This window comes from Mesitornis unicolor, unplaced genomic scaffold, assembly GCF_000695765.1.
Source record: "Mesitornis unicolor isolate BGI_N332 unplaced genomic scaffold, ASM69576v1 scaffold129, whole genome shotgun sequence".
Lineage (NCBI taxonomy): Eukaryota > Metazoa > Chordata > Aves > Mesitornithiformes > Mesitornithidae > Mesitornis > Mesitornis unicolor.
Window position 1 is genome coordinate 21328 of NW_010207777.1, and position 19618 is coordinate 40945.

At 43.1% G+C, this 19618-nt stretch overlaps 1 protein-coding gene across 1 annotated transcript in view; it reads right to left on the reverse strand.

The window, feature by feature from the left end:
* Positions 1-16237, reverse strand: part of MTHFD1 (methylenetetrahydrofolate dehydrogenase (NADP+ dependent) 1, methenyltetrahydrofolate cyclohydrolase, formyltetrahydrofolate synthetase) — a 32944-nt gene extending 16707 nt beyond the window's left edge. The window contains exons 1-14 of the mRNA XM_010192220.1: positions 16150-16237; positions 13711-13770; positions 13009-13062; positions 12488-12624; positions 12267-12367; positions 11791-11927; positions 10318-10429; positions 5816-5943; positions 5068-5165; positions 4403-4576; positions 3722-3858; positions 3386-3432; positions 1180-1287; positions 1005-1079 (exon numbers count right to left, since the gene is read on the reverse strand). Of these exons, the coding sequence (XP_010190522.1) occupies positions 1005-1079; positions 1180-1287; positions 3386-3432; positions 3722-3858; positions 4403-4576; positions 5068-5165; positions 5816-5943; positions 10318-10429; positions 11791-11927; positions 12267-12367; positions 12488-12624; positions 13009-13062; positions 13711-13770; positions 16150-16197 (1416 nt within the window). The 5' untranslated portion in view covers positions 16198-16237. The remainder of the gene's footprint in view (positions 1-1004; positions 1080-1179; positions 1288-3385; positions 3433-3721; positions 3859-4402; positions 4577-5067; positions 5166-5815; positions 5944-10317; positions 10430-11790; positions 11928-12266; positions 12368-12487; positions 12625-13008; positions 13063-13710; positions 13771-16149) is intronic.
* Positions 16238-19618: the final 3381 nt, after the last annotated feature.

Here is a 19618-nt window from a genome sequence, read left to right on the forward strand (position 1 = left end):
ATCACAGAATCACAGAACGTTAGGGATTGGAAGGGACCTCAAAAGCTCATCCAGTCCAATCCCCCTACCGGAGCAGGAACACCCAGATGAGGTTACACAGGAACACCAAGCAATGTGACATAGCTTCCTTGTCCAGCAGTGGAAGCAAATGACACATTCTCCAATGGTTGAGATGTTATAGCCAATTAAGAAATCAAAGTTTAAACTTTCTAAGTAATCTATTGCTCCTGACTTCCAAACAGGCAACTGATGCAGCCTGAACATCGTACGAATGGGTTTGTTCTTGGAATGAGCTTAGCAGGCCCCAGGCTGTCCGCCTACCCAGAGGTCCGAGCCCAGTGCAAAACCATTCCTCTGTTAATCCTCATTTCCGTAGAGGCCAGGGATTAATGTGAACCAGCATGTATTTCTGAGGATCAGAGAAGCTGTGGACTGCCCAGGGACTACCACACAAAGACAGAACTACTCATTTAACTGGGAATTCTTTTTGGGGGAGAGGAGGAGTGGAGGATGCAGAGGGCAGGTATTTTTTCCATGTCTGCACAATCTGGATAACACAAAAAATTCTCCACCATTTTGCTTAATTTTATAAATTATTATTTCCCTTTTTTGTCCTGCATTATCTATATAGCCGCGACATGGGAACTATTAATCTCTAGCTGTAGCTGGGTGTAGGGTAAGGAGACTAATTCTGGTCCTTTCCTAAACTGCATTAAGGACTGAATTGATACTACTAACAAAGGGCACCAATCCCTTTGCCTCTTCCTGCTGCGTTACTCATACAGCGTATGATAAAGAGAGTTACATCAATGATTCTTCCCCCTGGGGCTGCACCTTGCTGTTTCTGTGCTGTAAGAAGGGCTACCACACTTCTGCACACTCTATGCAAAAAAAATAAATGCCAGCAGAATCACCTACAGGATAACACAAGGGCATCTGTAGCCTAGCTCAGCCTATGTAAAGTGTAACAGAACCAAAAACCAGTGCAAAAACAGTGAACTTACCTGTAGTCTTCGGATCTGAATGTCTGAGAACTTCCTAAAACCATTGACAGAAGGCACCAAACGGTTGTAGAGCGCCTTGCGGAATGAAACAGGTAGGTAGTTAGCACTGCTGTGCACCCAAAACATCCTGGCCAAAGTGGGCTGGGCCCAAATACCTCGTAAGAAAGGATCATACCTGGTCAGTCTGAGTCAGCTCGTGGAACATACGTGCATCGATAGCAGCAGCCACCAGGTTGTTGGCTGCAGTGATGGCATGGATGTCACCAGTGAGGTGCAGGTTAAACTAAAGGGCATAAAACATATCAGTTACCTCATCCTCCTGCACTTTTCATTTATTTCAATTCATCGTAGACAGATGGAAAGAGAAGTATTAATAGCTATGTTAAAGTGGGTGAGGGTGGAGGGGGAGAGATTGCTCAGTGCAGTATGTGGAAGAGAGGAAAAAATCTCTCTAAAACAGAAAAATGCCTCCCCCACATTTATGTCATTTTACAAACTTCCAGAACGAAGCTTCCAAATAAAAAGGTGGTAGATTGTTTTTTTCCCCCATGGGAACAGTTCTTACAGGTTCCTTGGCACCTGAGAAGACCATGGTATGGCACATCCGCATTACTCCTCCTTCACCTTCCCTCTGATCCTCTCTCATTATTTGCATGACAGGTTTCACACATACATTAACCAAAGCTCCTGCTGCTCCCACAAAGGCACCTGAGCTAAATTGAAACTAGCAACCTTGTGCAGTGCTAGCAGCAGAGCTGGGGTTGCACAAAGCTCTGCACAAGCTAACCACTCACACACAGTATCGTAGGCAGAACTTGTAGACCACGTACTACACAGTGACACTGCTAGTAGTTTTCTTGGTTCTGTCTCATTAAAAGATAGTTTGAGTGGGTTTGTCTACATGAGCTATCTGGCTGCACTGTAGCTATGCTGTCAAATGGGTTGGGATATGTAGCTTACGTGACAAACCTCCATGATGGCAGGGGAGTAAAAGGTGTGTTCAAAACAATTCTTTTCCTCTGTAGCAGAGCAGCAAAGGTGGAAGATGAAAAGGGGACATTAGAAAAAGGGATAATGACAGAAGATCTTATGGTACCACTTCGTTGGAGCCTTGCTACTGTGGTCTTAAAAACCAGATAGCTAAAAGCAGAATGAAGCTAGTCACACACCGATTATACATCCTAATTAGCAAATGCTAACTGTTGTCTCATTCTACACACATGCAACAAAAAGCAATTACTACTACCTTGGTTCTGCAGTACAAACTCAAAAGTTTTTCACTTGCTAATCTTTTCCTAGGATGAAAGCTGCACGCAGAAATATCCAATGATGTACCAAGGTCATTACTGTAAGTAGCGACTCCAAATACTTTGATTTGACAAGACATGCGTCAATTAAAACACCCCCACAAAATGGTATGCTTTTATACCACGTGGGTCATGCTTAAAGAAAGTCCTTTCAGTCAGTTTTGTTCCCAGAGCAGGGCTGTTTCCCACTGCTGCACAGTCAAGCATTTTGGCTTGTCTTATTAACACTCCCGAACAGGAGGAGATTATTTTTCCTGTCACATCTATCATTCGCACACGTTCTTGGCACCTGACTGAATCAATATTCTGCCTCCTTAACGTTTTTATCTTTTATGGACTTGCTGCATCAATTGGAATGAACAGCCCTTCCGATAATTTCTGCTTTTCTTCCTAGAATTGCCCTGTGTTAATCTATGGTGCACAAGACAAAGGTACAATTCTACAGGCAATTACTTTGAGAGCTGAGAGCAGCACGAGAGCACGTGCTACACGTGCCTTCCAATTCCCTGTCCCCAGACATGGGATTTCACTTGTTGCCAAGTCACGTCAGAAATATGCTGCAGTGCCAGTACCCCACAGTCTGAGGTCTTGGTATTACTGATTTCCAGCTTCTCTTTTCTCAGTTCACGTTAGTAATTTAAAACACACATACACCAAAACAGCTCACAGAAAGAGTCGGTGACCACTGCTGCTGACTGAACTACTGAATATGCTTCCAAAACTCAGTAAGTCACTATCATCTTCATTTCACTGCTGGGAAAAAGATACACAGGATGTACTTTGCTCAAGGGTATACAGCAATTCAGAGGTAGAGGAGGGAAGGGATCAGAGAAACTGGGAATTCCCAGTCCTATGAAGTTCCCTGACCACGCAGGCATCCTTCCAAAACAACCAAAGGTGTTTGTTTTGGTTTGTTTTGTTTTTAAAAAAGTAGCTTCGCTGAAATCAAGCATCCAGTTCTTGGGAGTGCTACACCAGGCCATAAACAAAAAAGATTTTTTAAGCTGTCTGACTGCAGTATCTCTTCAAGGTCTGAGAGCTACACATGCAATGAGGCTTTGTACCAAGAATTACCTCTTCCATGGGGATAATTTGACAGTAGCCACCACCTGCAGCTCCACCTACAGAGAGACAACAGTCAAATCGTGCAAATAAAGGTTTCTAGCCCAGAGCAGTATTACATATGTTTGCTTAATGGCCTTAAAAAGGCAGCTACTGTTGAGCAGCTTAATTTAAATCGCAGCACAGCACTTGAAGACAAAGCTGAAAAACTTACACAAAGTTTTTCATTCTTATAAGAAATGCAATCGTAACCGAAACTGTTATGTGAAACTACAGCGCAGCAGAATAAAATCTCTGAGTGCCATCTTTCCCCATTATTCCAATTGCAGGCAACAGAACAGCCCGTACCTTTTATACCAAAGGTTGGTCCCTGAGAAGGCTGCCGAACACAGGCAAAGACATTCTGGTGAAGATGTGCTCCTAAGGCTTGAACAAGACCAACAGTGGTGGTGCTCTTCCCCTCTCCCAAGGGAGTAGGAGTTATCCTGCAGTGAAAAAGCAGAACAGACACAACGAAACTCGTAATGGGTGAGCCTGAAAACACAGGGATAAAACAGCCACTCAGTGGCTGCAGTTAATGCCAACTCAAATTCTGGATTGGCTCAGACTTCAGCTAATCTTCATCAGTCTGATACTGGAATGAGACTGGCAAATTATCACGTAACAGCTGAAGACTTTCCTCTGAAACAACTCGCTGGTTCCTGTTGAGGCTACCAGACTGGAACTTTGACTACGATCCAGTCTGCCCTTCATAACCCTCACCTGCAGAGAGAAACAATTCATCTCCAGGAAGGAAATGTTAAACTACATTCCCCACTAATTGGCACAAAAGAGAAATCTATTTCCCAAACCACTAGATTTTCAGAGTGAGATTTACTAAAATCCAGAGCACCCCATACAGCTCCCTTACAAAAAAACCCGTACCATCCATCACCTTACCAAAAGGCAACACAACAAGAAGCCATGCTAATAAAACTGATCTTCACCTCCGCACCATGTAAATGAAGCCTCAGTTAAGTAAGTACTTACCCAGTAACAACAATGTATTTGCCATCTGGCTGGTTCTTCAGCCGTTTCAGAGCTGACAGATGAACCTTGGCTTTAGTTTGGCCATAGAGCTCCACCTCATCAGGGAACAGACCAACTTCTTTTGCAATTTGATCAATGGGCTTGGGTATGCAAGACTGTGATATTTCAATATCACTTAAAGAAAGAAAGCAAGGTCAGTTAGTTAAGTCAAAGATTTCCCACAAATTCTGCATTTCTAGACAGCATAAGCCACAAACACTATATTTTAAAAGGATACCTGTAACCTACTCTACCTAAACAAATCAATCCCACTGATACTGGCTACATTAGAATAGACATATTCTCAGAGTTTAGTTTAAGGAAAAAGAAACCAAAACCCAAAAAAAACCCCAACCCAAAACACCCCTAACCAAGACCCCCTACCTTTTTGCTTGCAAGATGTTATGCTCCCTTATGCTATGCTGTATATTTTTCAACTGTTCCTTGGGAACTTGACACCAACAACTCCTACTTCAAGATGCTATTTTTTTGCCAGGTCAGACTGAAAATTTTCCAAAATACCAGTATCCTGCTATTTGCTGAATCAGCAACCATCTAGCTGGCCTAAAGAGTCTATGGAAGTCCATGAAATACTGTCCAATAAACACTAGCAGTGAGAGCATTACCTTGGAACAGGCATCTTTAGGGTAAGCTGGTTATATTGGATGTTCCATTTTCCAGGCTGGAACTTCTGCAGAAAACGCTGCGCACTCTCCACTGTGCTCTAAAACGAGGATGAGAATGCATTATAGCAACCACCACTGTATGCACCATGCTAGTTAACAAAGAGACTCTCAAAGGTTTTCCCCTTTAGGGGTTTTGGGATTAATACAAGGTGTTCTGGTTAAAGCATTTGCTAACAATCCAAAATGAGATCCTGCTTGCAGTTTTCCTAAAAAGAAAAAAAACCCCACCGTATCTATCTATCCGTCTGCCTGTCTTCCAGCATGCTGGATTTTTTGGGGTGTTCTGTGCCAGCAGGGTTTCTTAAGCAAAGCAGAGGAAGCTGACGTATGCTATTACTCTCCTCCTTCTTACCCAATCACCCTACAGGTAGTTTTAGAATTACAACCAGAGTATTGTAAGACAAGCTTGTTTGTCACTGTTTTGAGAGACCACACTCAAAAAACCCAAACCAACCAACCAACCAACAAAAAACCCAATCAAAAAACCCCGTGTCCTAACATTTCCATCGTCTTCCTCAGTTAACTGAATCCAAACTGTTTGGACTAGAAGTTGGAAATCCTAACTAGACCTCTTCAAGAGCAAGAGGGAAGCACCAATTGCTTTGGTAGTGCACTGATGGTCAGTAGCAACATACCCCAAGGCAAACGTAGAGGAGATGGTGAACAGTCTCACAGTCTGCCTACATACCTGCATTAACATGGCCACCGTCATGGGCCCAACGCCACCAGGAACTGGGGTGATGTAGGAAGCTTTTTCCTTTGCCGTATTGTACGCCACATCTCCTACAACTCTTTTTCCACTGGCCTTTGTGCTGTCTGGGGATTTAAAGAAAACGTTGTGAATCACATTTCACCAACACAACAGAGGAGGCAGCACTGAGTGAAACTGAAGTCTTTTCCTCTGCTGGAGTACACAAAACAGAAGCCGAGTACCCAGGAAGCTGTAAAGAAAGATAAAAAGTTAGAACACCCCCACAAGATGAAGCTGTTATCATCATACTTCACTCAGTGTCAACAGTTCATGCAACACATCTTCCCACTAAGTGCCAGTTACCCTCAGCCTGATACGTCTCCCTTTCTTTGAGGATGCAAGTAATTTCTCAGTTGTCTGTGGCCCAACAGGGCAGTCTGAAGATGACTCCAAAACAAATACAGGGGGATCAAAGCAGAGACCAAGTCTTACATCTGCGCAGTAATAAAACACAAATGGGACACACAGTAGAGATGTCACCTGAACCACCCTCTCACAGTTCCTGCTTTATTCCTCTGAAGGATTAGTGCAGCTTCCAATCTGAAGGAGATATAAACCAATGGTCTGGAAGAAGCGAGAGAAGAAACATGTCTGACTTGTTCCAAAAACCCAGGTTTATGTTTGCTCTGTTCCATTTTGGGGGACATGTAGGTCTTACTATTGAATAAAACCACCTGCCTTTACAGAAACTGAAGTCAGAAAGTGCTGAGCTTTTCAATTACTCACTGTCATTCTAATGATGGACTGGTAAATACTGAAGTTCTCAGAGGTCAGAGTCTTGTTAAAACAAACCTCAGAGGTGGCTTATGAGAGCTTCAGTAGAATAATCTCCTTTCTCTCCAGCAAAAGAAGTTGCTATATCCTGCTGCACTACATAATCTAACAATTCAGAAGCAGATACAGCACTTTTTTTCCAGTGATGACCTTTAAGCTCACTCATAAAGAGAGAAAAGGACAAAATGCATTAGTAAACTAGCACAGTCACCTGAGGAACTCATAGGTTGTAGACACAGCTACCAAAAAAAGAAAATTGAAGTTTCTTCTGGAGTGGTAGATCCTCATTTCAGATACCAGGACTCTAGGGAACTTTTAAGCAATGTGAAAATTCTGTAGATAGATCTTAATGTTGTTCCACTGAGACACTGCATTGTATACCATAAGTGTACGTTTGAACAGAACACAATGACTTCAATGTACATTTGGCAAGGTGGAGCAGTGGAAGAGAATCTAAGCTCCTAAATAACTGATCATGTTAAAACCAAAGAGGGAACCAAAGCAGCTCTTGCCAGCACTAATTTTTAGCTGCACTGTTACTGACAATTAGCAGCTTGGATGTTTTGTCACGTTTGTGTTTTAAGCAACACTTCTTCTCCCTAAAGTTCAAAGCTGGAACAACATCACAGCTGTTAAACTGTGTTTCCACAGCCAGTGTCAGTTTAGCTACCTGACCTGCAGACCAATCTGGCCTTCCAGCCTAGAGACCAGTTTAATTTAGGTTGCAAAAGGCAAACAACAATCACATTTTCTTCCAGGGATGCCAACCAGGCTTACCAGCCACCCTGGCCAGGAAGAGTCCAGGCCCAAGAATGACAAAAACAACTGCTGAATTAAGCACTCCAATCACAAACACAGCCTAATCTGCTACACAGACACAGTGACAGCACAAACCAAACAAACCCTCTGTCCCTGCCTCTGCACCTCACATCAGGCACTGCTGAGCACAACTTAGAAGCTATTCGATTATCTTCAAAATATTCTATTGAAGGAAAGCTCACATACACCCCTTTCTGCCTCTCCCCACAATTTCACCTTTCTATCTCCAGAGACAGCTCATGAAACACAGCCTGAGCGCAGCTGCTGGACCAGAGCTGAGTTCTGCCTTCACCAGACACAGGCTGGGAATATCCACGTGACTTCCAAGCACACTTGTGCCAATGTACATACAACTGTAACACGTTTCTGGTGGATATATGGCTGCAAACACACGAGACCATACATGACCCTCATCTATAACACATGAGAGCGCCTGCTTGCAGGCTGCTTCCTTCTCTGGACACCACTGGATGCTTCATGAGGGATCCAACATATTCTGATTCTATAGGCCTGTGATGCCAGCTTGATTCCCAGTGCATGAAGTTATAAACAGAGCTTCAACTCAAGGCTTTCTATACCTTTCTAGCTCCTTCAAAGAGCAGGGCATCGAGATCCACAGAGGCTGATCCTCCTTTGCTGCTCTCATATCCTCCCTGATGGCGAGGGCTGCAAAACTCCATAGCAGAGGACGACTTTGAACAGGGTTCCTTCCTTCATTAGGACTCAAAGAGGGACACTACAGACACTATGCCATCTCTGGGAACATCCCCTGCCTGCACTGCTCTCCCTTCCAGTAGGAGAGCAATTTCTACAGGCCTGGAATAATGCATTCAGAATATTTGCTGGACTAGCTCTCCAACTGCAGCAGTGGAGAGAGAAAGAAATACAATCCAGCTTGGAAAGGGAGTGAGACACGCTGGTCTGATCTTACAGAGGTTTCAGGAAATCCTCTTCCTCTCTCTCTACCTGGAAACCTGGAAGAAATTCTGTTCAGCTGTAGTACACGTGAACACAAAGCCAGATGTGCCTATGCTGCCTATTCCAGCCTCCAAACTGGCAGCCTTGGAAGTATACAGGCCATCCTCCATCCAAAAGCACAACAGCTGCATTTGCATGGTGCTACATGGCTCTCACTTTTTTTTAACTCTTACTTGGCAAACCTGCATGAAATTTATGTCCTGATAGTCAAATCATATTGGGATTTCCCTGTACATGTCACCCCAACTTGCATAGTACAGGCATATCCAGAGATTTCCACGTCCTCCAGCTGCAACTCACATCTACACCTAGAAGGCCCCTAGCTGGGTACACTTACAGCTTGGTAAGAAGTGTGCCGACCGTGCTGTTTCTCCCCCTACTACATTCAAATCACCATCACAGCTAGGAGCAGTATTCTATCTGTACGGTGATGTAGCTGGAGAAGCTGGAAACCTAGCTGCTGTTCTTCCTGTAGCATTGCAATTCCCACAATTCTGGCACTCATTTCCCCAAAGATTCATCTGAAAACTTTTTTTGCAACCTATCAGAAAAGGAAAAAAAAAAAAGAGGCAGGAAAACTCGGCAGCTTCAGAAAACCACAGGAAGAAAAAAAGAAGAAAGGCTGTAGCATCCATAATTTTGAAATCTGGGCATTTCAAGCCCTGACTAACGAATCTCACAAAGCCATTAAGTGTATTGCCACGCAACACTGACTAGGGCTGGGTGCACAGGAAGCTCAGATCTCAGTGCACTGCCTGAGGCCAACTAATTGCAAAGAAACAGTGATGTGTCCTCAGAGATGCAGTTCACATCAAGCCTGGAAAAAAAAAGGTCACACCATCATATGTCAGAAACACAACAGTAGTTTCATTTGCAACACGCCAGTGGGGGGGACTCCAAGCCATTCTGCTTTATGCAAACCAGCAGTGACCCTGTGGGTTTTGGCAAACTGCCTAAGTTTGGGTAGCTTGGCACAAATACATTAAGCAACAAACAGCAATAGCAGATGACTTTTTTAATTTTAATTAGAGGAGTAATGTTTTTAAATCCAATTCAGTGTCGTTTTTGAGGAACAAGACTGCCGAACAGAAATTTCTTTACGTTCCATTAAATAATGGCAACAAAATGACTGATTAATTATGAAAACTACCTTTTAAAAGCCTTGTGGGTGTAGCACAGAGATAGTTGGATGGTGACTAATTTTCCATATCATTCAATATCTGCAATTCGGATTTAAAATGAAATTAAAACAGAAACTGCCAGACTGTCTGTTACTCCTTTATAAGGAGTAGCTAAGTGAAACCCTACCCTAAAATCCACTCTATTAAAGCACTTTATTCTATGCCAGAGCCATTGTCACCAATACTCTTGCAGAAGCTGCTTTGTTTCAAGACAACAGCCATTCAAGCCTAAGAAGTTAACGCTGTGATTCAATAAATCCACAGCTACTTTAAAAGAGTGTTTGCTATTTATGTATTTCAAACAGAACAGCTTAATCAGACCTAACTGCAAAGTAATGAGAGCAAAGCTGTGCACTCAAGTGACAACAGCAGTAAGAGTTCACTATGCAGCTGAGGCAAATTACATGGGTGTTCTGTTGAAATATTTCCTAGGCCTCTTCTTTCCTCTACTAACCATGGCCCCATTGAAGGCAGAAACAAAACTGCCACTGATCTCCTTTAGGACAGTACTTCAGACCAACCTTTTTTAATTCTGACAGTTTCAGAGGTTGCCTTCATTACCCAAGACAGGCTTAAGGAAGAAGTCTGCATTGACTAGAAACACCAAGGAAACAGTATCCATGTACTTACTTAGCAACTGTATTTACATACAAACAAACATCACCACGCTATACATTACCCACGCACCTGGCACATGGTTAATTCCACAATCTATTACGATTGCACCAGGTTTGATCCATTCACCTTTCACCATTTCAGCTTTACCAGCTGCAACCACCAGGATATCAGCTTTAGCAACCTATTAAAAAAAAGCCAAATAAACAACTCTGTATGACACTGGCAGTGGAGAAACGCAGAGCTGCTTCAGGAGCAACTTAGATCAGCTTCAGTTGCTGTGAAACTCTGTGCTCACTTATTGCAAAGATGGAAAGGCATCATCAGCAGTTAAAGGTAGCTAGCCAGGACAAATTTCTGCAGCCAGAAATTACGGCCTATTTTCACACTCCTACCCTGAACTATTGCTAGTCAACACTTCACAACTTCCCGTGAACTCCTCCAAGATTCCCAAGCGGATCACACAGACTACTTTAAGATAAAATTAAAGCCTTCTGCATATTCTTATCTTCCTCCCTTCAAATATCCTTGCATATTCAGCCGCTCTTCTCAATTTTAGAAATATACCCAGCACTCATCAGACAGCGGCCAAGAACAACCCTTGCACAGAACTAAGCGGCACATCACTTGAGGCAGCACTGTCTTGTGGTTTTTATGTCCAAGGCTGTGTAACATTCAACTCCAGGGAAAGCTGACTGTAATTCAGCACTAATGTTCCTTCAGACAGCACTCAGTAAATGTGACAGATCTGGTCACAAAGCTGGTGCTAGAGACTCTGACAAAAGCTCCTTGTCAGTTCTTGCACTGCTTCACTCATCGTTGCTTAGGAAGCTGCTATCCCTCGGAATTTTTTCTTTTAATCTTCAAGGGAGATAAACTATTTTTAAGATTTCATTAAGAATTAGCACTTCAATTGTTAATCAACCTAATGACGCTCTTATTAAACAGCAACTTAACAGCATGAAGCACTGCAGTGTTTCTGATCTTCTTTGAGTTATATTCAAATACACCTACCCCTCTTCAGCTTTAGTACTTGCCTACAGAGCCTGGCAGTGCTGATTGCTCTACGAAATCCAAGTAGGTGGCAGCACAGCAACACACTATTTCTGTCGCTCTCACTGCTAAAGAGGAAAATGGTACCAACTCCCAGTCATAGAAAATAGACTGAAAAAAAAAAAAACCCTGGATAAAACCATTTGGTCTAGCATTTCCCAGCCATTAATGCAAAAGACCACCTGGCCTTTTCAGAAAAATACAAAAACATATGCTGTCTTGCGAGCCACTACATGGAGATTAGGAAGGGATGACTAAATTCTCAGCACTTGCCCCAAAAAAAAACCCCAAATAAGAATTTTATAGCTATAATTAAAACCCTCTAATTAAGGATCCTATTCCAGTGCAAGTCTTTAAACAACCACGATGAACTGGACAGGGAAAACATTTGATATGAAATATGAAATGACTTCAAGTAGCAATACAACGTGCAGCAGGCAGCACTGGCTTGCAGCAGATGACTAAACCCTCATGCACCCACCCCGCACTCACCTCCTCAGCCAGCATCGCGGTCTTTGAATGGCAAGTGGTTACAGTTGCGTTATTCCAGAGCAGCAGGTCATGCATGGGAGCACCAACAATCTTACTGCGACCAATGACAACAGCTCTTTTCCCTGCAACCTGGACGCCTGCACAACGGCAAGTTAGGAGAAAACAAAAATAGGTCATTGTGCATCCTAGTACAAACTCACTCAAACTGTTCTGGAGTCTTATGGTCAGTTTAAGTCTGGCTCTGGTACTTCAGTGTACTCTTTTTCTTCTGGGTTGTGTGTTGATAGCAAATTGGAGTGGGGAGGGAGGAAGGAAGGACCAATTCAAAACCAGTTCTTTTACTATCTGAAAAGGCAGAGATGAAATGAGGCACCTGAATACAAGTTTCAACGTGAAGCACAGCTCTGCAATATGCATAATTTCTCCTTTTACTGAAGACTACTGCACTCATGAATAATGGATAGAAACCTCCTTACCTGTCTGCCTGATAAGTTCCATACATCCTTTTGGTGTACAGGGAATAAAGCAGTCTCCAAGGTCCCCTCTGGAGAGTTTCCCAGCATTGATGCTACTTAAGCTGCATTTTGAAAGAATAAAGGCCAAGTAAGGTTCCCAGCCTCATGATCACCATTCAGAATTAAAAAGAGGTTTCTTTCTGGAGCAGCTGTCATGCTCTCCAGGGGTGAAGTCAGTTTACCCATCTACATCCTTCTCAGGTGCAACAGCATTGGTTATTTTTTCTGTATTGATGGGTTTATCAGAGTCAAGAGGCAGCTGCACTATAAAGCCATGAACAGCAGGGTCTCCATTCAAAGAGGCAATGCACTTGAGGACCTACAAGAAGTAAAGACCAAAAACCTAATGGCTGATAAACTGAAATACGACCGATGAAAGGAAAACACATAATCCTATCTGGATTAAAGGATACACACAAAATGCTTAGTTTTTCCACCTGAGTATAAATGACTCACATTTTTTATTCTTAAAAAAAACACCTGTTAAAGTCTCTAAACTTTACATTGTAGTGTTTGAGTTTTGTTTTAAAAATAAAAAAAAACCTCTGCAGGTTCCAGTCCTTTTTTCGTAAGTTAATATCTATGGGCAAGCAGTCTTTTTTTTTAAAAAAAAAAAAAAACAAAATGAGAGGGCAAATTAAGTTCATCTACTGAGCTCAAAACCAAGGCTATGCATTTTTTCATTACTGGCTATATTACTTACGTCAGCTTCTGTCGCTGTGTTTGGCAGTTTTATGTGATTGGCACTGATCCCAATCTGCAAATGAGAATACCAAGAAATCATCTGATTTCTGAACTGACATCAGAGGCTGATCTGGCTATTCTCAGTCCAGCCCAGTCACAGCTAAATTCGGTCACATTTCCCAGGCCTATCTCCTGTTTCTGCGGCTACACAGCCCTATTACTTGGGAATACTATCAATGAGCCAGAAGAAGAACGATGAGTGCTTTGCTTACTTAGGTTGGTCCATACTTCAACTGTCTTATTCACCTCTCGACATGAGCAACATCACCTCGGCTTGACAGCATGCTGCCTTGAAATGCCAGCAGAGAGGATGCCAGCTATCACCTAGGGAAACAGGGACTCATCTACGTTCCCAGCTGCAGGTACAAGACATTCAGGGAAGATAAGCACATGGCCACAGGTCAGGAAAGACAGAGCATCAGCACCTTAGACACAGGTAATCTAGGAGATCCTCATAAAAAGTGGCACCAACCTACAGTACCCTGCTTGGCTAAGTGTTACACACCTATACTACTTCCTTATAACAAAGGATTCAGGCCAACACTGGTTTCTCCACTGCAGGCAAAGCTTAGACAAAATAATTCGGTTTGCATCTGCTTCTTCATATTCAGATCTGACCTACTGTAGGAGGGCAAAAAGAGATATTAAGTTTGGGCATTACCTCAGCAGCAGCCTTCAGCTTCATATTAATATAGAGGTTCGAATCATCCCGATTTCCAACCTAGGGATGAAAAGACAGTTGAGTCACACTGCAGAACAGAGACCCAGTCACCAGCTGAGATGTGCTTAACCCTTAGCTTCCTTTGAGCTCCACCAAGGAGACAAGAGGTATACTTGAATAACTGTAAAACACAATGATAGAGGCTATAAGCAGCTGGAGCTTAAAGGAAAGTGTTCTTTTAAGTAAGAGGCAGCTAAAGACAAGTTGTCTGATCTCCTGTATAAACACCATTTACATCTGTTGAAAATACCTTAGAAACACAATGCTCTCCAAAGCAGAAAATACTGCCTGCCATCTCATCTGAAAAAGTGAAATCTCTCTCTAATTAAGATGATCAGCAGGTGCCAATAACATTCAATTATCTGATTAAGGTGTTCAGAAAAGCTGGGTCTCTTTGATATCCAGAAATCTTAGTTTTATGCACCTACATGTGCCTTGATGGAGAGATTTCTTACGCTGATCTTTTGAATCTTGAGAATTTTTCTGGCAAATAAAAACCAACAAAACAAGAACAAAGTGATGCCCAAAGAAAAAACAGCAAGTGGAACAAATGCCTGTAGTTTTTGGCAGTACTGGGTGCTTACAGTACAGCTGCATTTCAGAGACCGCTTGCATCCTCCAGTATGCTTTGTTAAAGATATTACTCCTTGAAACAGTAAGAAAATGAGGGGTAAAAAAGAAAAAGCTGATAAGCAAACTCTTGAAACCCCACTCCCTGGTACGTGGGAGCTATCCCAGGTTCTCACACAGATCATAAGCTGCAGGGGTCACTGCGTTACCTGATCACCCAGCATACGCTGGTTCTTCTTCCCTAGCGTTAGACAAAGGGGCTGTCTCTCCTTTAAAGTCTGCTGGGTTTAGAAAAGGTATGCCTCATACTGAGCAGAAAAGAATTCCAGAAGAGTGCAGGCATCAGCAGATGTCAGCAAACAGACCACATATATTGAGTAAAAAAGGACATTCCTGACTACAGGACAAAAAAAAAAAAAATAAAGATTAACCGACTTACTCTCTGAGCTTAGAGGACACCAGATACCTCCCAAGAAAAGAACACTTATCTTGTGGGGTACTACGTATCAGAAACAGCTAAATGTCCTGACTTAACTGAAAAACAGACAGCGGAGTATCAGTACTAGGACATGAACTGCAAGCCCAGACTGGTAGCTTACAAAAGTGTCAGAGAGCCAGAAAGCAAACAGACTGTAAAGGACTCTGAGACAACCCAGGATTGAAGAGAACACAGGCCAACTGGGAAAAAACCAAATCCAGTAAGACTACAAGACAGCAATTTTTGAAGACAGTTTACAAGGTCAGCACTTCGGCAACTTCCACCAAAGCATTCCTTACTGAATTTTAAATAAAAGACCTTCCTCTTTCCTTCTAAACACCTGAAGACAAGTCTTCTGTAGAGACAATCTTCTTAAAGCTAATGGAAAAGAAAAGCAGAAAAAACTCCAAATCACAAACAAATTCGTTCCTGGCATTGAAGAGGTGCACATTTTTTGAGTACTGCAGTGGTCTTAGCACTGGAATCCAGAGACAAGCACCAAGAGCTCTTCAGGAGCCCAAAATACTGAATTAGGACAGAGGACTCTTCTCTAAGCAGCCACTTCCAGTCCATCAATCCTTTGTGGCCACACAGTTCCTCCCAGTTTCATGACACTTGCTACTACTAGTCACCTTCAAAAAAAACCAAAAAACAACTCCACACCTTAATTCTGCCCAACACAGGCCAAACCCCTGTGCTGATGAGTGCTTTTCCTCTGCAAGTGTTTCTGTGCAGACTCTAGCACTTACTCACGCTTCTGACAGACATCAAATTCAGCAATGAGATCTTGTTCCATCTCCTACACTCAAAATCTTCTTGGTAAAAAGGTGGTTTTGGTTGGTTTGGTATTTTTCTTTTCTTCTTTCCTCCTTGCCACACTTTTCTCTCCATGTTCTGACGTAACAACAGATCAAATTCCTTAATAAAACATCCCATTTCAAAGATCTCTGGAACAAACATATCCCAGAGCTGACCAGCTTTGGGGCTCACACAAATGCAGAGACTTGGAATAGAGTCTACAAGCACTGCTTCCCCTTAATAGGCAAAAAGCCTTCTTTCACCATTTCACAAACACAGTGCTCAGAGAACGGCAAGGGTCTGATGAAAAGAAAAAAAACCAACCAAACAAAACCGCCCCCAAATCCCCAAATGTTTCTGGGCCACAGCACTGGTAAAAAAGACATCACAGAACTGTGCTGCCATCCCACAGGGAACTCTGCTTTTCTGTTCCTTACAAAACATTACCACTGCGAGGCAGCTTTAATAAAGCTCATCAGCTGTGCACTTACCATTGCAAGATTTTCTGTAGCTGTAATTAAAGAAAACAATACCTGCAAAATTGCAAGTCCTGGTCTGAAGCCTGGAAATTTCTCATTCATCTCAACAACTTGCTGCTTTAGTCTGTCTCTCACTTGTCTGAAGAGGGAAAAAACAAAACAATATAAAAGTTAATCAGGAGGCTGAATTCTCATACAGTGGTGAGTCAGGAGTTGAAAAGATGACAGATGAGCAGACTGGCAAACACGTACTTATGCCTTCAGTATACAAGTCCTAGCAATCTCAAAGTAAAAATAATGTCCATAAATCATTAAGAGATGTTTGACGTTTCATTCAAACTTTTATTTTTTAAAGTCCACGTTGTGCTTCTTTACCTTCCAAACATGCACCTCTTCTACAGCTGTTCAATACCACGCATTTCAACTTCCTGCCCGCTCGGCCTAGCCCAGGCTGGGCACACTGCAGCTCTACACCCACCTTCCTAACTCCAGTCTGCTTCTGTGCTTGCCAACACCCATGAGAGAAAACATCCCCAGCCTGAGAGCTTCTGAACAAGGCAAAGATTTTGCCATGGGAGCAGGAAGAAGAATGGAAGGTGTACAGAGGTTAAGCAGTGAGGAAAATTAGCTAAACCCTAGCGCACAGCGCAAGTCAACTCTTCAGTGAAGACAAGTTTTGCTTTAGGAGCCTTGAATCAAGAACTCACTTGTTAGACAGCCACCTAGTGTTAAGTACCACAGCTTTCTCGTCACCACAAAAGCCACAGGTGCAAAGGTTTGAGAGGAAATTAGGGAAAACAAAATCAAATCCTTGTTTTAAGTCTGCAGACTTACAAATACATTACAAAATAATCTTTGCAAGCCAGCAGCTGTTTAGTGGTACAGTTTGCAAAATTCTATTGTGGACTTCAGGTCTTCACAAAAATAAGAGTTCATATTGATAAATCAACATTTTTTTTACTAGCTGCATGGAAACGCCTTCACGCAAAAATTTGCAATTGTGTTTCTCCAAAAGTCTTCCCTCTGACACTAAGACACCCACCCATCCTCCCCTGTGCCCATGTGCCCTTCCACAAACAAACTCACACTGCAAACAAGGGTCCAGGGTCCACACAGGTTAAGGACAGCACATGGCTCTATGCATACAGTGGCAAAGCCAGCTCCAAAGATTACAGAACTTGTTAGCCTTTCTCTAGGCTGCAACAGGGAAATGAATTTAAATTCATTAAGTGAATTTCCCAGAGCAGCAAAGGACAAATCACACTCCTCCAGTTCTACTGTAAATGGAGAGAGAAGTACAGCTCATGTCAGTGCTTTCTCAGGCAGACCCCACGGCCGCTCCTACAGGATTATGTATGTGCAATGGCTCGGGTGGCGAGCACACACATCACCCTACTGCGGATGACACCAGGCTGTGTTTCCGTCCCTTCTGTAAGAGCATCCAGGGTCTATGTGAACACTGCTGAATATATGACCTTGCAAGTACCTCCTCAGAGGCAATGATGCTCCAGAAGAGGCCTTCCCCCAAAGAGGAGGGTTTGGCCTTACCACCTGGATCACAGATTCCCCAAAGATTTCAGAAACATGCATCAGAAATGCTCCTGCTCACCAACGGCCATCTGAGGCTGATGGTCCTCTCAGAGCTGCTGTCCCTACCTTACAGCCTGCAGCACTGCCACTGCTCGCTTTCTGTTGCCCTCATGGCAAACAAACAACTGCAGTCTGGAGAGACAAGCTTCCCTTTCTCCAAACCACCATGGCACCATGTCCTAGCTAGCAGGACAACTGCATTATCTCCAAATATTGTGAAGAGGCTGCAAGCAAGCACACAAACAAAACATCCCGAGAAGAAACAGAGAGGAGTATCTCCTGAGGGGAGTCAAAGGTTGGCTGTACCAGTGAAGTGGCACTGGGATGGGAAATGCCTTTAGAAAGTCTATCTGAACACTGGTGGTAATTCAATAGATGGCTCCAGTTGAGGGAAGACATCATTTAGACAACAGAACTGGAACCAGTTTCCAAGTCTCCTGCCCTTGTCTCATGCTCCACCACTGCCTGATCCTCATATGTTGTCATTATCTCCTAGGAGAATTGCCTCATACTTTCTACCACTTCCACACTTGCAAGGTTTTTAACCACTCCTTCGGTTGTGTCAGCTCCAATACTTCCATGAGCACTCTTCAGGCCAGGTAAATAGATGAAGATGCTTTTTCATCATGTTCGGAACATTAATCCAAGGAGGGCTGTAAAAGGGCTGAGCTGAAGAAGCACTCATCCATAGGGGCTGGGATAGGCAGCATTTGATGAACTTCTCAAACGTGGCAGGCTGCCAAGAGAACAACAGTTTACGTTTCACATGAAGCTGAGTCTTTAAAACTTAGAAGAGTTTGCCCCAAACACAAGTTACGATACCACGAACTGTCACGAGCAGCTTCGCACGCTGCAACACGAACCAGCATTGTGAATGAAGCCCTGTGAATGAAGACTGAGAGACTGCAATACTCAAGTGGTACTGGCCTCAAAATTACCAGATTTTAAAAAATACGCAAGCAGCCTTTCGTCACGGATATTCAGATTCAGGACGCATTAGGCCTATTTTTTGGAAATGCTCCGCTGTCAGTTAGAGGTAGATGTGTCACACACCACAATACCTAAGATTGGGTCTAACAACTTTTCCAAGATTACTGCAGACCATTTGAAATTTACCCTTTCTGTCCAAACACTGGTTATAGACAGAAGGTACCCAATGAACCTACCTAGCCAAACCCTGTTTGCATAGAATATAATGAAAGCATTACTCTTCACTAAACACTGCATTTTCCTAGGGTTAGGGAAATTTATTTAGCTTTCTTACCGGATGTGTATGGATAGTAGCAGTAGAAAAAATAAGCAAACTAAAAGACACAACACAGGCTAACCTATACTTAGGGAATGCCACCTATGTAAAAGCTGGAAAGCACAAGAAAGCTTTTTCCTTTGGGGTCTGCCAAATTCTTCTCATAGCTTTAGCAGGACACCTGTGAACATTCACCTTCATGAATACACGGGTTGATTTATTTTGCTTTTAAAGAGTGACCAATGCCTGTATAGTATGAACACAGAGGCCATATCTAAAGCATTGGTTCTTAACTCCTGCTCATAAAGCATCCTAGCAGCACTTAAATACCCCAAAACTGTATGTCAGCAAGCAAATTCACACCTGCCTCAGAGATGCTGAGCCACCATACGCCTTTCTGCAGGGCTGATGCTGGACCAAGCAGACACACTGGCTGGGTTTCTGGGGACAATGTAGCCATGACAGCACTTTACATTCTCCTGAAGATCTTTAATACTACCTTCATCTAATAACGCACACCATTTCCACCCAGGAAGAAGTGAGCTTTAAATGCAACATAGTAAAAAAACTTCAGGACGTCTTCAAACCTGCTGTGCCCCACCAGAACAAAGGCTACCACATCCCCTTACCCCCACCAGTATGGCTGGGTCCCCCAGGGCACCCCCCAGCCCAGCCCGCCAGCCGCAC